This window comes from Ambystoma mexicanum, chromosome 13 (genome assembly GCF_040938575.1).
Source record: "Ambystoma mexicanum isolate Mex_15411 chromosome 13, UKY_AmexF1_1, whole genome shotgun sequence".
In the NCBI taxonomy this organism is placed as follows: domain Eukaryota; kingdom Metazoa; phylum Chordata; class Amphibia; order Caudata; family Ambystomatidae; genus Ambystoma; species Ambystoma mexicanum.
Window position 1 is genome coordinate 821,031,772 of NC_090938.1, and position 17,960 is coordinate 821,049,731.

The 17,960-nt window shown below is 50.9% G+C and overlaps 1 protein-coding gene across 2 annotated transcripts in view; it reads left to right on the forward strand.

The window, feature by feature from the left end:
- The window catches only part of LOC138522067 (RLA class I histocompatibility antigen, alpha chain 19-1-like), a 253,678-nt gene that overhangs the window by 165,127 nt on the left and 70,591 nt on the right, over nt 1-17,960 (forward strand). For both annotated transcript variants that reach the window (XR_011283228.1, XM_069635305.1), the window contains exon 5: nt 4,199-4,318. Coding sequence is in view for 1 of the 2 variants with exons in the window: in XM_069635305.1 (XP_069491406.1) it covers nt 4,199-4,318 (120 nt within the window). In the remaining variant the exon portion in view is untranslated. The remainder of the gene's footprint in view (nt 1-4,198; nt 4,319-17,960) is intronic.

The window sequence follows — 17,960 nt, forward strand, 5'->3', positions numbered from 1 at the left end:
GTACCCAGAATGGGGGAAGAATTTCCCTCAGGGTCTGGTGAAACTCTAGCCCTCTGAGCTGGTTACTGTTACAGGGCCCCACTCTAAATGCTCATGGAAAGGAGCAGCAGGAATGGGTGTCTGTGTCTGGACCCTAAAGCACAAACAAGGAAACAGTACTCACAAGACTGAAGCCTGTATGGGTCCAGCAGGAACTGAACAATGACTGCCTCCTGAAGCAGGAACCAGCACACTGTTAACAATATGGCACATAGTGCAATACTGAAACGCGACAAAGGAAAGGGTCAGAGATTGCCTGCTGGGAAACCCAGCAGCCAAACTCTGAACAAAGAATTTACACAAGCACAACTGAGGACAAGAAAAGTAACAGAAATATCCAGGGAAGGATAGAAAGTCAAAGTAAGCAAGGTTCAGGACAGAGACCAGGAAGAAAGAGGAAAAGCAAGAAGAAAAGAATCTAAGTGCAATGGTACAGGAGACTGGAACTTCAGACTAGAACGTAAGGACCGGAATCAAGGAACAGTGGACTGAACTAGAGATCAGGAGCAAGAAAACTCAGGACTGAAACTCTGGAATAGGATAGCAAGGACTGAACTTAAGACTGGTGGCAAGGAACTGTAACAGTGGCCTGGAATAACAAGGGCGGGACTGCAGACAGATAACAAGGAAACTCAGGACTGGAATCTAAGAAGCTAAAGCCAGGTAACACGGACTATGGGCACAGAACAAGGAACTGCAGGCAAGGAACAAGATGATAGGTGGTAGAGAGCAAGGGGCTGCAGACAGGGAACAGAGGACTGCAAGCACGGTAACAGGGCTGCAGTGCAGTAAGCACAGAGGTGCAGGGCATTGTAGGCAGAGTAGCAGGGCTGCAAAGCAGGGAGCACAGAGGTGCAGGATAGTACAGGCAGAGTAGCAGGGCTGCAAAGCAGGGAGCACAGAGGTGCAGGATAGTACAGGCAGAGTAGCAGAGCTGCAAGACAGGGAGCACAGAGGTGCAGGGCGGAAGGCATGGGAGTGAAGGCAGAGGAGCACGGCAGTGTAGGCAGAGTAACAGGGTTGCAAGGCAGGGAGCACAGGGCACTAGAACAAGAGCAGGCTCTGGAAGCAAAAGAGAAAGGGTGGTTATCCAAGGATCAAAGGTTGTGAGTGAACTCCATGCAAGAGCCCTGTGCTCCTGCAGGCAGCTGCTTACATGCTGACCATCCCTCTGCTGAAGTAGGCTCTTTAGCAGCACCTGGAGCAGCACACCTGAAGGTAATCTTCCTCCTCCATCTTTGGTCCTGGGAAAGTGAAAGCAGCACTGATCGCTAAGGCTTATGGGGATTGTAGTTCTAAGACTGCTGCATAGGAATAGCCAGGACACGAGAACTGGGCCAAGGTGCATTATGTGATATGTAGTTTGTGAAATTAAATAAGGAAGTTCCAAAGTCTTGCAAGTGTAAAGACAAAATTATGAATAGTTATTGTCCAGGGAGGCTTATGGGAATGAGTCCAAAATAGTCGAAAATGGGTGTCAATTAGTGCTCCAGTGGCACAGTTTGGGACTCTTGTGATGACTGACGAGCACCTTAGTTAGCTTTGTTAGGTAGGGAACATCCTTAGTCTAGGGAAAGTTAGGAGTTTTCATCTTTCATTAAATAAAATACAATAGTGAGATGGCAAACCAGAGTCTGTGTTATTCTTCTGACCCACCACAGGGGGCAGAGGCAGGGGAGGGCATGAGGGAGCACTGGCTGTTGCTGGTAGATTATGCTTATGTTCCTGCCCTCTTGATTGTCCAGTGCCTCTCCCCGGGCGCTATTAAGGACTCTCCCCCCCCCCCTCTGCCTCTTGCTAGCTTTAAATGGGACCTAATGCCCTTTGCCATTGTAAAAGTCTCTTTCCCTCTTTGCTGGCTCTATGGGGGATGTAGTGCATGTTAGGAAGACCTTTCCATAGCCCTCTGGTGAGGGCGTTATGACATGACTTCTGCCCGGCAGGAGTAAAAGACTGAGTAGTGGCTAAACCACCCTCACACTATTACAAACCAGCAGTGACCCCAATCATAAAGGTCAAACGGGCACAGTCAAGAGATATACCTCCTTCATGGGCTGAGGTCAGGCTGTACTCTTAAGAAGGGTGTAAATGTCAGGACAGTAGCAACCTGAAAGGCCATAGTAGGAATGTCCCAAAATAAAGAAATGTCCAATCAAGGTTCTATACAAAGATATATTGTGGTAAGTCAGACACAGGAGACTGACGAGAAGACCTGTTTCAAGGGTGTTTATTAAAGAAAAGAACAACCAGAACTAGTCCCATGTCTACGATGAGGTTCCCCATCTTAAAAAAGAAAATGACAACCAGTATTCCTCAGAATGTCTCTCACAAATTATGTCCTCCGTCCAAACCTATTTATCCGATGCTCGCCCTACCACTAAAAGTAACCAAACTGTAACAAACCTTAGTAAATTACATCCACTATACTTATGGCCAGGGAGGCTGGTTTCTGAGCCACCCCCCGGCTGTCTTTGGTTCTCCTTTTTAACTCTTTAAGGCTGAAAGATGGCAAGAGGGAATGGTGTGGTGTAAATTGAAGGGAAGCTGGCTTAGGAAAGAGCCGTGGGGGACTCTATAGGGAGACTGAAAAATGGCAAGAGGGAATGGTGTGGTGTAAATTGAAGGGAAGCCGGCTTAGGAAAGAGCAACGGGGGACTCTATAGAGAGACTGAAAGATGGCAAGAGGGAATGGTGTGGTGTAAATTGAAGAGAAGCTGGTTTAGAGAGACTGAAAGATGGCAAGAGGGAATGGTGTGGTGTAAATTGAAGGGAAGCTGTCTTAGGAAAGAGCCGCGGGGGACTCTATAGGGAGACTGAAAGATGGCAAGAGGGAATGGTGTGGTGTAAATTGAAGGGAAGCTGGCTTAGGAAAGAGCCACGGGGGACTCTATAGAGAGACTGAAAGATGGCAAGAGGGAATGGTGTGGTGTAAATTGAAGGGAAGCTGGCTTAGGAAAGAGCCACGGGGGACTCTATAGAGGGACTGAAAGATGGCAAGAGGGAATGGTGTGGTGTAAATTGAAGGGAAGCTGGCTTAGGAAAGAGCCACGGGGGACTCTATAGAGAGACTGAAAGATGGCAAGAGGGAATGGTGTGGTGTAAATTGAAGGGAAGCTGGCTCAGGAAAGAGCCACGGGGGACTCTATAGAGGGACTGAAAGATGGCAAGAAGGGAACAGTGTGGTGTAAATTGAAGGGAAGCTGGCTTAGGAAAGAGCCACGGGGGACTCTATAGAGAGACTGAAAGATGGCAAGAGGGAATGGTGTGGTGTAAATTGAAGGGAAGCCGGCTTAGGAAAGAGCCGCGGGGACTCTATAGAGAGACTGAAAGATGGCAAAAGGGAATGGTGTGGTGTAAATTGAAGGGAAGCTGGCTTAGGAAAGAGCCACGGGGAACTCTATAGAGAGACTGAAAGATGGCAAAAGGGAATGGTGTGGTGTAAATTGAAGGGAAGCTGGCTTAGGAAAGAGCCACGGGGGACTCTATAGAGGGACTGAAAGATGGCAAGAGGGAATGGTGTGGTGTAAATTGAAGGGAAGCTGGCTTAGGAAAGAGCCACGGGGGACTCTATAGAGAGACTGAAAGATGGCAAGAGGGAATGGTGTGGTGTAAATTGAAGGGAAGCTGGCTCAGGAAAGAGCCACGGGGGACTCTATAGAGGGACTGAAAGATGGCAAGAAGGGAACAGTGTGGTGTAAATTGAAGGGAAGCTGGCTTAGGAAAGAGCCACGGGGGACTCTATAGAGAGACTGAAAGATGGCAAGAGGGAACAGTGTGCTGTAAATTGAGGGGAAGCTGGCTTAGGAAAGAGCCGCGGGGGACTCTATAGAGAGACTGGGAAGAGAGGCAGAGCATTGAGCAGCCAGGACCCCAAGTAAGTATATAGTGATCATAGAAGCAAAGGTTTGCACTGGTCCAGAAATACCCTAGGATGGAAGAGTTGTGAGAAGGACAAGGTTAATAGCACATCGAACGCAACAAAAGATGATTTTAATGTGTGTCAACTGCTGTGAGCTGCGGCCTTCTGTGAGTTGAGGTGTGACATCCCTGTCTTTCCACACCAAGCATGTAACTATGTCCAGCCATTCATGCACAGGAAAGCTTGTCCTTGCAGTAAAATCTGCCCTGTAACTCTGCACCTGTGTTACTCTATCCACAGAGGAGAAGTCTCCAGGACCTAGCATTGGGCTCATTGCTGGAGTGATCCTTGCAGTTGTGCTCGCTGTGGGGCTGGCTGCTTTCGGAGTTTGGTTTGCCTTTTTCAGAAACAAGCGTCCAGGTAAGCACTGCACCATTGGATAATTATAGTGTTGCTGCCATTACTCTGTAATTCATGGCATTGGGCTGTGAGGGGGCAGCAGGGGCTTAAGATTGCCTTGTCACCTGTGACTATGGAAGGGTAAACTTCTAACCTCTTGTGGCCGGTTTGCCATGCAGTAATATCTCGTAACTTATATCACCCATGACATTTAAGTTGGGCGTACCTTCTAACCTGTCACCTGCATGGCATGTAGAGGAATCGCATAACCTATATGAGTGGGCATACCTTCTAATCTGCTCGCTGTCTGGCATGCAGGGACTTCTCGTAACCTATATCAGCCATGGCATGTGAGTGGGTGTACCTTCTAACCTGCTGCCTGTATGGCATGCAGGGATATCTCATGACCTACATCTGCTACGGGATGTCAGTGGATGTACCTTATAACCTGTTGCCTGCATGGCATGCAGGGGTATCTTGTAACCTATATCAGCTGTGGCATATTACTGGGCGTACCTTCTAACCTGTTGCCTGCATGGCATGCAGGGGTATCTTGTATCCTATACCAGCCATGGGATGTGAGTGGGCGTACCTTCTAACCTGTCGCCTGCATGACATGCAGGGGTATCTACTAACCTATACCACCCATGGCATGTGAGTGGGTGTACCTTCTAACCTGTCGCCTGTATGGCATGCAGGGGTATCTCGTAACCTATATCAGCCACGGGATATGAGTGCGCAAACCTTCTAACCTGTCGCCTGCATGGCATGCAGGGGTATCTTGTAACCTATACCAGCCATGTGATGCGAGTGGGCGTACCTTCTAACCTGTCGCCTGCATGGCATGCAGGGGTATCTACTAACCTATATCACCTGCATGGCATATGAGTGGGTGTACCTTCTAACCTGCCGCCTGCATGGCAGGCAGGGGTATCTCGTAACCTATACCACCTATGGCATGTGAGTGGGTGTACCTTCTAACCTGTCGCCTGCATGGCAGGCAGGGGTATCTCGTAACCTATACCACCCATGGCATGTGAGTGGGTGTACCTTCTAACCTGTCGCCTGCATGGCATGCAGGGGTATCTCGTAACCTATACCAGCCATGGGATATGAGTGGGCATACCTTCTAACTTGCTGTCTGTACGCATACAGGGGTATCTCGAAACCTATATTGGCCATAGGATATGAGTGGGTGTACCTTCTAACCTGTCGCTTGCATGGCATGTAGGAGTATCTCATAACCTATACCAGCCATGGCATATGAGTAGGTGTACCTTCTAATCTGCCGCGTGTATGCCATGCAGGGGTATCTTGTAACCTATATCACCCACGGGATATGAGTGGGCGTACCCTCTAACCTGTCACCAGCATGGCATGCAGGGGTATCTCATAACCTATACCAGCCTTGGCATATGAGTAGGCGTACCTTCTAACCTGCTGCCTGTATGCAATGCAGGGGTATCTTGTAACCTATATCAGCCATGGGATATGAGTGGGCGCACCTTCTAACCTGTCGCCTGCATGGCATGCAGGGGTATCTCGTAAACCTATATCAGCCATAGCATATGAGTGGGTGTACCTTCTAACCTGCCGCTTGTATGGCATGCAGGGGTATCTCGTAACCTATATCAGCCTTGGCATGAGTGGGCGTACCTTCTAACCTGTCGGCCGCATGGCATGCAGGGCTATCTACTAACCTATATCACCTGCATGGCATATGAGTGGGCGTACCTTCTAACCTGCCGCCTGCATGGCATGCAGGGGTATCTCGTAACCTATATCACCCAAGGGATGAGTGGGCGTACCTTCTAACCTGTCGCCTGCATGGCATGCAGGGGTATCTCGTAACCTATATCAGCCATGGCATATGAGTGGGTGTACCTTCTAACCTGTCGCCTGCATGGCATGCAGGGGTATCTCGTTACCTATATCATCCATGGCATATGAGTGGGCGTACCTTCTAACCAGTCGCCTGCATGGCCTGCAGGGGTATCTCGTAACCTATACCAGCCATGGCATATGAGTGCGTGTACCTTCTAACCTGTCACCTGTATGGCATGCAGGGGTATCTCATCACCTATATCGGCCATGGCATATGAGGGCGTACCTTCTAACCTGTCACCTGCATGGCATGCAGGGGTATCTCAAACCTATATCACCCATGGCATATGAGTGTGTGTACCTTCTAACCTGTCGCCTGTATGGAATGCAGGGGTATCTCGTAACCTATATCTGCCACAGCATATGAGTGGGCGATCCTTCTAACCTGTCACCTGTGATTGGCCAAAGGGAACAGCTTAGGTAAATGTCCAATGAGAGGCCAGGAGTGGGTTTAGAGGGGGAGAACAGGGCTATAAAAAGCTAGGTGATGCAGGGAGGGTGACAGGTGTTCAGTCGAGGTCAGGAGCAGAGAAGGTGGAACAAGAGACCCACGGGGAGGGTGTGGCAGGTGGAGAAGGATTGCAGGGAGACTGTGGAGTGTTGAGATAGATCCAGAGGGGAGGGTGTCTCAGGTGGAGAAGAACTGTGAAGTGCATTGAGATAGTGAAGGTTAGGTGTTGGGTGTCAGAGGCACTACGTGAGTGGTTTGTGAGGGAATGAATGGAGGAAGGATAGATAGGAGTTAGGATTAGGCTTAAGACAGGCTGTGTGCGTGCGGGGTGTATGCATTAAAGAGGGAAGTGAGACACAAGAGGGTAACAGGGAGTAGAGGCAGGCGCATTGGTGGGAGTAGGGGGTGTTGGAGAGAAGGAAGACCAGGGAGAGTTGGTGGGCGGAGACATAGTGGAGCATCAAAAACTGAGGATAGAGTGGCACGAGCGAGATCGGTAAGACCAGGATGCAGACCTAGCAAGGGGTGGTGGGAGACCGCTTGGACGGTAGAAATAGAAGTGGAAATAAGCAGTAAGATCAGTGGAAGAAGAATGGAGAAGGGGTGTGAGGGAAGGAGGCTGCAGTGTGAGGAGAATCTGTGGAAGGAGAGCAGAGAGAGACAGTGAGAAGCAGGGGGAGGGGTGTGAGGGAAAAGAGACTGCAGTGAGGAGAATCTGTGGAAGGAGAGCAGAGAGAGACAGTGAGAAGCAGGGGAGGGGTTTTAGGGAAAGGAGACTGGAGTGAGAAGAATCTGTGGAAGGAGATAGACAGTGAGAAGCAGGGGGAGGGGTGTTAGGGAAAGGAGACTGGAGTGAGGAGAATCTGTGGAAGGAGAAAGACAGTGAGAAGCAGGGGGAGGGGTTTTAGGGAAAGGAGACTGGAGTGAGGAGAATCTGTGGAAGGAGAGCAGTGAGAAGCAGGGGGAGGGGTGTGAGGGAAAAGAGACTGGAGTGAGGAGAATCTGTGGAAGGAGAGCAGTGAGAAGCAGGGGGGGTGTGAGGGAAAAGAGACTGGAGTGAGGAGAATATGGAAGGAGAGCAGCGAGAGACAGTGAGAAGCAGGGGGAGGGGTGTGAGGGAAAAGAGACTGGAGTGAGGAGAATCTGTGGAAGGAGAGCAGTGAGAAGCAGGGGGGGTGTGAGGGAAAAGAGACTGGAGTGAGGAGAATATGGAAGGAGAGCAGCGAGAGACAGTGAGAAGCAGGGGGAGGGGTGTGAGGGAAAAGAGACTGGAGTGAGGAGAATCTGTGGAAGGAGAGCAGTGAGAAGCAGGGGGAGGGGTGTGAGGGAAAAGAGACTGGAGGGAGGAGAATCTGTGGAAGGAGAGAGACAGTGAGAAGCAGGGGGAGGGGTGTGAGGGAAAAGAGACTGGAGTGAGGAGAATCTGTGGAAGGAGAGCAGAGAGAGACAGTGAGAAGCAGGGGGAGGGGTGTTAGGGAAAAGAGACTGGAGTGAGGAGAATCTGTGCAATGATTGTTGAAAGGAAAGAGAACAGTGAAACCAGGCAGCCCGTTCCTTGGGATGCCCCTGAGGGAGAGGGTTAGAGAAGGCCATAGCCTTTTAGGCCCCCCATAAGGTAAGGGATATCCCAGACCATAGGGGTCACCCATTGATAGTCAACGGATATTGGAGGGACATTGTGGGTAATGGGGAAGCCTGGGTTAGGGGGTGACCACTTGGAGGTTGAGGTAAGTGGCAGGGACCTCCTCTAATCTGGAATGTCCTATTGTTTCGAAATACTGGTTTCTTTCTTTTATATAAAATGTTCAAGTGTATTCATTGCCATGAGATTCTTGGAGCAAGGGGTCGCAATGCATGAAATGAAACAGACCTACAGTATCAAAACAATCCTGAGAGTGGCTCGAGTGGCTCGCAGTACAGGGGTCACAATGCATAAAATGAAACAGACCTACAGTTTCCTAACTATCCTGGGAGTGGCTCGCAGTCCAGTGATGAGATTCCTGGAGCAAGGGGTCGCAATGCATAAAATGAAACAGACCTACAATGTCATAACAATCCTGGGAGTGGCTCGCAGTCCAGTGATGAGATTCCTGGAGCAAGGGGTCGCAATGCATAAAATGAAACTGTCAAGGATGCCACTCTAATAAGAGTGGCACAAGACACCCAGAAGAGTTTGGGTGCTGAAATAAAGTGGACAGACAAGTACACACACTGCAGAACGGAAAGAGAACGAAGAGTAGGGAAGAGTAGCAAGGGAAAAGGTACAGAGTGAATACCCTCTTGGGGTGTATGCAGAATAGGAAAAGAGTATTCCACGAACCTTGGAAATACTCTAGCCTTCTGCACAGTTTGCTATAACAGAGTCCCACGCTGTTTGCTCATGACTTGGAACAGCAGCTATGGGTGTCTGTAATGTAGAAACAAGACAAAGGAAGGGGCAGAGGTTGACTGATGGGAACCAACAGACAAGCTCTGAACAAAAGGGTCAACAAACAGTACAAGAGATGTTACTACAGACAAATCCAGGAAAGGAGGAGATAGCAAACTAGCAGAAGGTATAGAAGGGAAAGTCGAGTAACGGGAAAGGATAGCAGAGGACAGTAAGATACAAGGTAGAGAGCTCCGAGGAGCAGGGAAGTAGTGAGTAAGTCCACAGGAGTAGGACGGTAAGGTAGAAAGCCAGAGGAAAAGGGTTTAGGGCAGCCGGAGAGAGGTAGGCTGTAGAGCAGGGAGCCCAGAGGACAAGGGCTAAGGCAGCCGGAGTGAGGCAGGCTGTAGAGCAGGGAGCCCAGAGGACAAGGGCTAAGACAGCCGGAGAGAGGTATGCTGTAGAGCAGGGAGCCCAGAGGACAAGGGCTAAGGCAGCCGGAGTGAGGCAGGCTGTAGAGCAGGGAGCCCAGAGGACAAGGGCTAAGGCAGCCGGAGTGAGGCAGGCTGCCGAGTAGGAAGCCCAGAGGACAAGGGCTAAGACAGCCGGAGAGAGGTAGGCTGTAGAGCAGGGAGCCCAGAGGACAAGGGCTAAGGCAGCCGGAGTGAGGCAGGCTGTAGAGCAGGGAGCCCAGAGGACAAGGGCTAAGGCAGCCGGAGTGAGGCAGGCTGCCGAGCAGGAAGCCCAGAGGACAAGGGCTGAGGCTGGAAAGCAGCAGAGCGAGATCAGCTGCAATGTGGAGAGCCCGCAGGGCAAGGGCGGAGGCTGGAAGGCAGCAGAGCGAGATCCGCTGCAATGTGGAGAGCCCGGCAGGGCAAGGGCGGAGACTGGAAGGCAGCAGAGCGTGATCCGCTGCAATGTGGAGAGCCCGGCAGGGCAAGGGCGGAGACTGGAAGGCAGCAGAGCGTGATCCGCTGCAAAGTGGAGAGCCCGGCAGGGCAAGGGCGGAGACTGGAAGGGGCAGCAGAGCGTGATCCGCTGCAATGTGGAGAGCCCGGCAGGGCAAGGGCGGAGACTGGAAGACAGCAGAGCGTGATCCGCTGCAAGGTGGAGAGCCCGGCAGGGCAAGGGCGGAGACTGGAAGGCAGCAGAGCGTGATCCGCTGTAATGTGGAGAGCCCGCAGGGCAAGGGCAGAGACTGGAAGGCAGCAGAGCGTGATCCGCTGCAATGTGGAGAGCCCGGCAGGGCAAGGGCGGAGACTGGAAGGCAGCAGAGCGTGATCCGCTGCAAAGTGGAGAGCCCGGCAGGGCAAGGGCGGAGACTGGAAGGGGCAGCAGAGCGTGATCCGCTGCAATGTGGAGAGCCCGGCAGGGCAAGGGCGGAGACTGGAAGACAGCAGAGCGTGATCCGCTGCAAGGTGGAGAGCCCGGCAGGGCAAGGGCGGAGACTGGAAGGCAGCAGAGCGTGATCCGCTGTAATGTGGAGAGCCCGCAGGGCAAGGGCAGAGGCTGGAAGGCAGCAGAGCGAGATCCGCTGCAATGTGGAGAGCCCGGCAGGGCAAGGGCGGAGACTGGAAGGCAGCAGAGCGTGATCCGCTGCAATGTGGAGAGCCCGGCAGGGCAAGACTGTGAGGAAGGGAGCCTGGAAGGCTATGGCTGGAGGCAGCAGGGTGGAGCAAGCAACAAGGCAGGGTCCAAGCAGAAGTGATGATTAACAGCAAACAAGGATCCGTAGTCAGAAGCGAAAGGTGGAGGAAGGACTCTCAGATGCAAGAGGCTGAGCCACTGCAGGCAGCAGCCTTTATACTGCCTAGCCCAGCACAGAGGCAGGCTAATTGGTTTCACCTGGCGAATCACACCTGCGGGCAATCGGCCACCTCCCTTTCTGTTCCTGGGCTGGTGGAAGCAGGACCAGACTCTAAGGCTTCTGGGGGGTGTAGTTCCATAGAAAACCAATAGGAACGGCCAGGAAACAATGCTTGCGGCCAGGTGCATTATGGTATGCGTAGTTAGTTGACAATAATCATTTAGCAGCAAAGTCCAAATGGAGCATAAATGGATGTGCCCATGGCGCAGGCATGACAGTATGCCCCTCTCCAGGCCCCTCTCCAGGCTCCCTGAAGACCGACCTGTAGGAAGAGTGTCTGTTCCACAGTACAAAAGTCTTACTCAAAAAGACACATCATGAGGCACCAGAAACGAGTTGTAAGGTGAGAGTCTTGAATGACGGAGCCGGTACCAATGTTCTGAACCTTTGATGTAGAATTCAGAAAAGATGAAGTCTTTGGAACACAGACCCCAACTGTGTGTGCATGAAGAGAGGAACTGCGAAAAACTGCTGCAGGCTCCAAGATAGATTTTGCCTTGACGGGCAACAGTATGATGCTGGAAAGTGGAGCCATAGGTACAGCAGAGTTGGTATCTTTAGGAAGGTTTTCCAAGACATCCGAAGTAGTAATGACAACATTAGGGTTAGCCATAGAGAGTTCAGAGGATACAGCAGCGGTGAGATCTTGGATGGCTATAGGGGGTATCGATGCTGTAACTAGGTGTGAGGGTGCCATGAGAGAGCCAGCGGGCTGGAAAGCACCTGAGACTGGTAGAGTAGAGTCTGGCAGTCTTAGTGCTATAGATATACCAGCAGGAACAACTGGAGTAGTAGTTTCAGGATTCACAATAGCTATAGCAACCTCAAGATCTGTAGCAGGGACTTCAGGAGTCTCAAATGTGTCCGGGGGTTTAGGAACCACAGCAGCAGGCAGATCATGAATAGCAGTTGGAAGTTCGAGTGCTATAGCAGCTACAGACAGATCAGGTGTTGCAACTACTGGTAGATCGGGTACCACAACCACTGGCGATTCAGGGGGTATCGAAGAAACAGAAGATGTTAATTGCTCGAGAGTGATGTCTGATAGCACAGCCACACTTTGGCAAGCCCCGCTTGCCACTTCAGCATGCTCGGTGTGAACTGTGCCAGTCTCTTCAGCTGCCATTGTCATTGCAGAGGAGGTTGTAGGTGTGAGTACTGGACGATAGGCAAGGGTGAGGGCGGAATCATCCTTTGACTCAGAGGGATTTTCAATCAGTAGACCACCCTTGTCTTGTGGTGCAATGACTGTGTGCGTGATTTGACCCACCGGAGGAGTTAATTCTTTTCTGTCAGTACAACAACCTGAGTTTCTGCGGCTGGAAGGTGAAACAGCTGTGTCAATCTCTAGAAGGGATACGTATGCTATATTTAGGTCTTCCATCTGCTTGGTAAAAGTCTGTATACTTTTCTGTATGGCAACTCCAGGCCTAATCATGTCGATCTCTAAAGATAAGATGTCAGGTGTTGGACATATTGTCAGAAGGTCTGGTGACTTGTGTCCCTTCATAAGATTCTTATAATACAAAGAAACAAAGTCGTCATAGAGGTCTTCGGTCTTTCTTTTAAGGCGTAGGAGTTGTTCGTGTAGCAGGTAAGTATCATTAGTTTGATCTAAAGCTTCAGAAGCTGGTGTGGCAGAAAATTCGGTTGTAGCAATGGGAAGACTGACCTTAGGGTTATCGTGGTTAGTAGATACTGTGGAAGTATTAAGACAACCGATGGTTAGTATAGGTCTTTTGTACCCAGAACCAGATGCACAAACCTCAGGGTAATGACTCCCTTGTCCTGTCAAATAAGGGTTTCCAGCATTCTGGGGAGCTTGCCAAGCTGAACTTGCGCATATTACACTGGCAACGGCGTATTCTGGTTTAGATTCTCTCACAATGAGTGATATGTCCTTAGCTGTTGCGGTGTTAGAAGGCTTATCAGAAGACGCAGGAGAGTTTTCCACTGTTTGGTCTAACAAGATCTGTAAGAATTCATTATCTTGCTGTAGCTCTGCAACAGATAAGGACTGCGGATCATAGTCGCAAATGTCATAATAATTGTACATGGAAGAAGGGTCAGCTAGCCAGAGAGTATAGTATCGTGCTTGTAAATCTTTGTTTACTAAGGCGAGTCTGTTCTTTAGACTAGGTTTCTTGTCTGCTGTCTTTAGGGAAACCATAGGTTTATGCAAAGGTTTCTTAACTCGAAAGGAAAGCATCTTTGGTCTGTGTGTGCCTTTCCGGCCAATGAAATAAGAAATTTTTGGCTCTTGCATTCTGTCAAGGATGGCACTCTAATAAGAGTGGCACAAGACACCCAGAAGAGTTTGGGTGCTGAAATAAAGTGGACAGACAAGTACACACACTGCAGAACGGAAAGAGAACGAAGAGTAGGGAAGAGTAGCAAGGGAAAAGGTACAGAGTGAATACCCTCTTGGGGTGTATGCAGAATAGGAAAAGAGTATTCCACGAACCTTGGAAATACTCTAGACTTCTGCACAGTTTGCTATAACAGAGTCCCACGCTGTTTGCTCATGACTTGGAACAGCAGCTATGGGTGTCTGTAATGTAGAAACAAGACAAAGGAAGGGGCAGAGGTTGACTGATGGGAACCAACAGACAAGCTCTGAACAAAAGGGTCAACAAACAGTACAAGAGATGTTACTACAGACAAATCCAGGAAAGGAGGAGATAGCAAACTAGCAGAAGGTATAGAAGGGAAAGTCGAGTAACAGGAAAGGATAGCAGAGGACAGTAAGATACAAGGTAGAGAGCTCCGAGGAGCAGGGAAGTAGTGAGTAAGTCCACAGGAGTAGGACGGTAAGGTAGAAAGCCAGAGGAAAAGGGTTTAGGGCAGCCGGAGAGAGGTAGGCTGTAGAGCAGGGAGCCCAGAGGACAAGGGCTAAGGCAGCCGGAGTGAGGCAGGCTGTAGAGCAGGGAGCCCAGAGGACAAGGGCTAAGACAGCCGGAGAGAGGTATGCTGTAGAGCAGGGAGCCCAGAGGACAAGGGCTAAGGCAGCCGGAGTGAGGCAGGCTGTAGAGCAGGGAGCCCAGAGGACAAGGGCTAAGGCAGCCGGAGTGAGGCAGGCTGCCGAGCAGGAAGCCCCTGCCTAGCCCAGCACAGAGGCAGGCTAATTGGTTTCACCTGGCGAATCACACCTGCAGGCAATCGGCCACCTCCCTTTCTGTTCCTGGGCTGGTGGAAGCAGGACCAGACTCTAAGGCTTCTGGGGGGTGTAGTTCCATAGAAAACCAATAGGAACGGCCAGGAAACAATGCTTGCGGCCAGGTGCATTATGGTATGCGTAGTTAGTTGACAATAATCATTAAGCAGCAAAGTCCAAATGGAGCATAAATGGATGTGCCCATGGCGCAGGCATGACAGAAACAGACCTACAGTGTCATAACAATCCTGGGAGTGGCTCGCAGTCCAGTGATGAGATTCCTGGAGCAAGGGGTCGCAATGCATGAAATGAAACAGACCTACAGTGTCATAACAATCCTGGGAGTGGCTCGCAGTCCAGGGGTCGCAATGCATAAAATGAAACAGACCTACAGTGTCATAACAATCCTGGGAGTGGCTCGCAGTACAGGGGTCGCAATGCATGAAATGAAACAGACCTACAGTGTCATAACAATCCTGGGAGTGGCTTGCAGTTCAGTGGTTATAAGTTATAGGCGACTGTGATCTAGTGGCCATTTTGCAAGATGTCATACAAGCTCTAGGGTGGTGCTGTCTCGCACGCATGTTACAGGGCTGTCCCTTTGGGGGTTACCTTTACAAGTGACCATAAAAGATGCATTCATGTGGAGGTGGGAGCTCACTGCCACAGGATTTCAGCACAAAGCAGGTCACCCCTCGATAAGCCTTTTTTCAAATTAATGTTCTGGAGATACACGCTGTACAATAAGCTCTCCAGATTCCCAGCACTCCTCCTTCAGAAGTTTTCTAATGCACATGGACAACACAACAGCCATGTTTTATATAAACAAAGCAGAACAGTCCCCAACGTTGTCACAAATTACCCAGCAAATGTAACCGTGGCACATGGAGACCTGTTTATTCAAGCTCAACATGTCCTGGGAGGCAACTGCTTGGCTGGCAGCCCTGAGCAGGTTAGTGGTTCAGGGACACGAGTGGGACACAAGTACACGCAAACAAAGCTTAGAAACATGGGAGCATCTGGAGACACTTAATTATCTAGGTCTCTTTCTTTCCCTCTCCCTTTCTCTCTTCCCCATCCCCCTCTCTTTCTCTTTTTTATATCTAAACACCCTCTGGGAATTGCAAACTCTCCCTACTCTAACCAGCTGTTGTTGGTCTAAAGGGACGTGGGGAATTGTGCCTTGCAGACACCCTGCTAGATGTGACAGTTGCTTTCACGCTCTCTCTCCTCTCCCTTCTCTCTCCCTACACTCCTTCTCCACTCCTCATGCCTTTACTCTCTCCTCTTTTCTGTCACTCCAATGTCTTTTTCACTTTCTAGGCCTTGCCTCCACCCGTTGATGTTACCTCCCCCCCCCCCCCCCCCTCCAGGGACTGGTGTAAAGCAGTCCATACAACTACAGAGGGTGCATGGCTGGTGTGAGGAATTGCCATCTGGCAAGTGTGTGAAAGCTTTGGCTTTTTTTACTTTTATTAATTAATACACAATGCAGGTAATTCCATCTCTGAAAGAGTAATATGCTGATCAGAGTCCCCTTTCATAAACCTCATGCCATAAGCGCAGTGTGCATCTGTGCCCTGCTGCATCAGCATCCTGATTGCAGCGCCTGCTCTGCAAGTGGCATGGAGCATGTTCAGAGATCACAGCTGCTCATTTGACAGCTCCAGTGATGGCGCAAGGACTGCATTTAAGATGTCTCCTTTACCAAAACTATGATTATCATAAGTAGTCCATGATGGTGGCAGTGTAAGCTCTAAATATAAGCTATGCCAGAGTTAAGGCATGGTGCATAGCACTTCTTATAATCATTGCAGCCATATTCAATTTGATATCACATGTCCGCTCCTGTGAGCCAGCTCATCTGATGAAAGTGATGTGTTTTCTGGCCAGACAGGCTGTGCCTGCCAAATGACAGGACAGGACCCTGAATTGCCATGCCTCTTTGTGAAGGCAGGTAACACCCTCTGCCAGTGACTAACGCACAACCGGAAGCTGTCCTAGGCCCAGGCATCAAAGGAGCACACCCATTCAAAGGGAGTAGCTTCACACCAGGGTGCTACGCTTCTAAAGGCCTTTGTTCCTAGCGAGAAGGAAAGGGGGCGGGATTAGAGTAGACCGGGGGGCTCTGTACAGTGGAGGAATACTTCCATCGTCTTGTTTCCCTCTGCCTCTTTCTCCTTCCTGTCCCCTTCATTTCCTCAGGAGCAAAGCATGTTGGGTGTGATGTCAGAAGAGCAAGGTCCACTCAATTCAAGAACAGGGATTGGGCCACTAAGGCGGGCTAGCTTTAGTCTAATCACCTGCAGACGTCCAGCCCTAAAAGAAGGGGCCACCCACCACCTGAGAAGGATTTGGCCCTCTTTTGGGAGGGTTGCATTTTTCAAAGCCTTCAACCACTGAGGTGAAGGAGCAGTGCAAGGCATAGGAGAGCTCTGACTCTTACCCACACCAAGGGCACATTGGGAGTGAAACTTGCTGTGGACCAAGGCCTGTCATTCTGCACCAGAATCTCCCAGGGCTAGGAGAGCAGACCCACAAAGGACCCCCCTATCCTCGAGCCCCTGGATTGGGTTGCACAGCATTTGGAGGACCATATCTGCAAAGGCTCCCCGTTCCACTGCTTTGAAACCAGTCAGACTGTCGTCGATCGATACCGAGGGATCCCGACGTTGATACTTTCTAGCGCTACTATGAATGTTTGAACAATTGCTTGCACATTGAGCCCACTCAACGCTGCATCGTGCCCTTGCTGAACCCATCACCTGCTAGGCTCGAATTGACTGTTCGACACCCGGGACCCGACTTGAAACGCTGGAGTCACTTGCTGACTCGAACTAGGGGTTCTCCAGCATGGGGTCTGGCATGGATTCACATGCTCATGAATATTCCCCGTCGTCAGGCTGGGAATCCTCGGTAAAGAAAAAAACCAGTATCAGTTTCGTTTCTGATCTGTCTTTCGTAGTAATAACCAATCACTGGTCTCTGCGTCATACTGACCACAGCCAATGACTGCCCTCTACCTAAGCACCGCCTCTGGCAGCCATCTTCAGATTTTTACCGCACGTTCATGTGTTGGGATCCTCGTGCTATTGCTCTCGAGCGTTAGTGCTATTTTTTCGCTTTTTCACAAAAAACTTCGATTCTTTCGGTCAAAAGAGCCTCAAGCTCCACCGATCCTACATCCGATCAACGGGGACCCGTGTCGGATTCGTCTGTGCCCCTCAAGGGTGAAGATTTCGTCGAGCTACACTTCGGAGGACTCCAGAAGCTTCTCAGGCCCGGTCTCGGAGATGGCCCAGGAGAAGGGAAGCTCGACGCCCGGAAAGCTGTTCAGGGTCTGCCCTGGATGCCAGCTGCAGAACGTCTTTAAGGAGGACGAACACTCTTTCTGCCTTTACTGCCTTCATGAGGACAAAACGCACGTGGAGAAGGACTGTGCGTTTTGCGGCAACATGTCGGAACGGACCATGAAGGACCGTCATCAACGTCTCGCCAACTGGCTGGAGGGTAAGAGCCCGTCTGGCGAGAAGAAGAAGAAATCCGAGCGGTCTTCTAAGACCTTTGAGGGCGCCCCGGCGACGGGGGCCCAACATAAGGCCAAGCACCGCGAGTCCGCTGGCACCGGGAGCGCCGAACGGTCGGGCTCTACGGGCGCCAGGCAGGGCGCACCCTCCCCGGCACCATCAACCACGAGCCAACGCTCTGGGTCGGGTAAGAGGAAGGCCGAGCACCCGGCGAAGCTCCTGGAGAGGCCCCGGTCGAGCTCTAAGGCAGAGGAGGAGCGTGGCAGTGCCCCCTCCCTCAAGGATAAGGCGGTGAGCGCACCTAAGGTGGTGAAGGCCTTGATCCATCCGACCAAGCCCTCTATCGAAACGGTCGCGGCGGCCCTGGCTCAGCCTGTGGAGGCTGCACCAGTGGTGGCGACCTCAGGGCCCA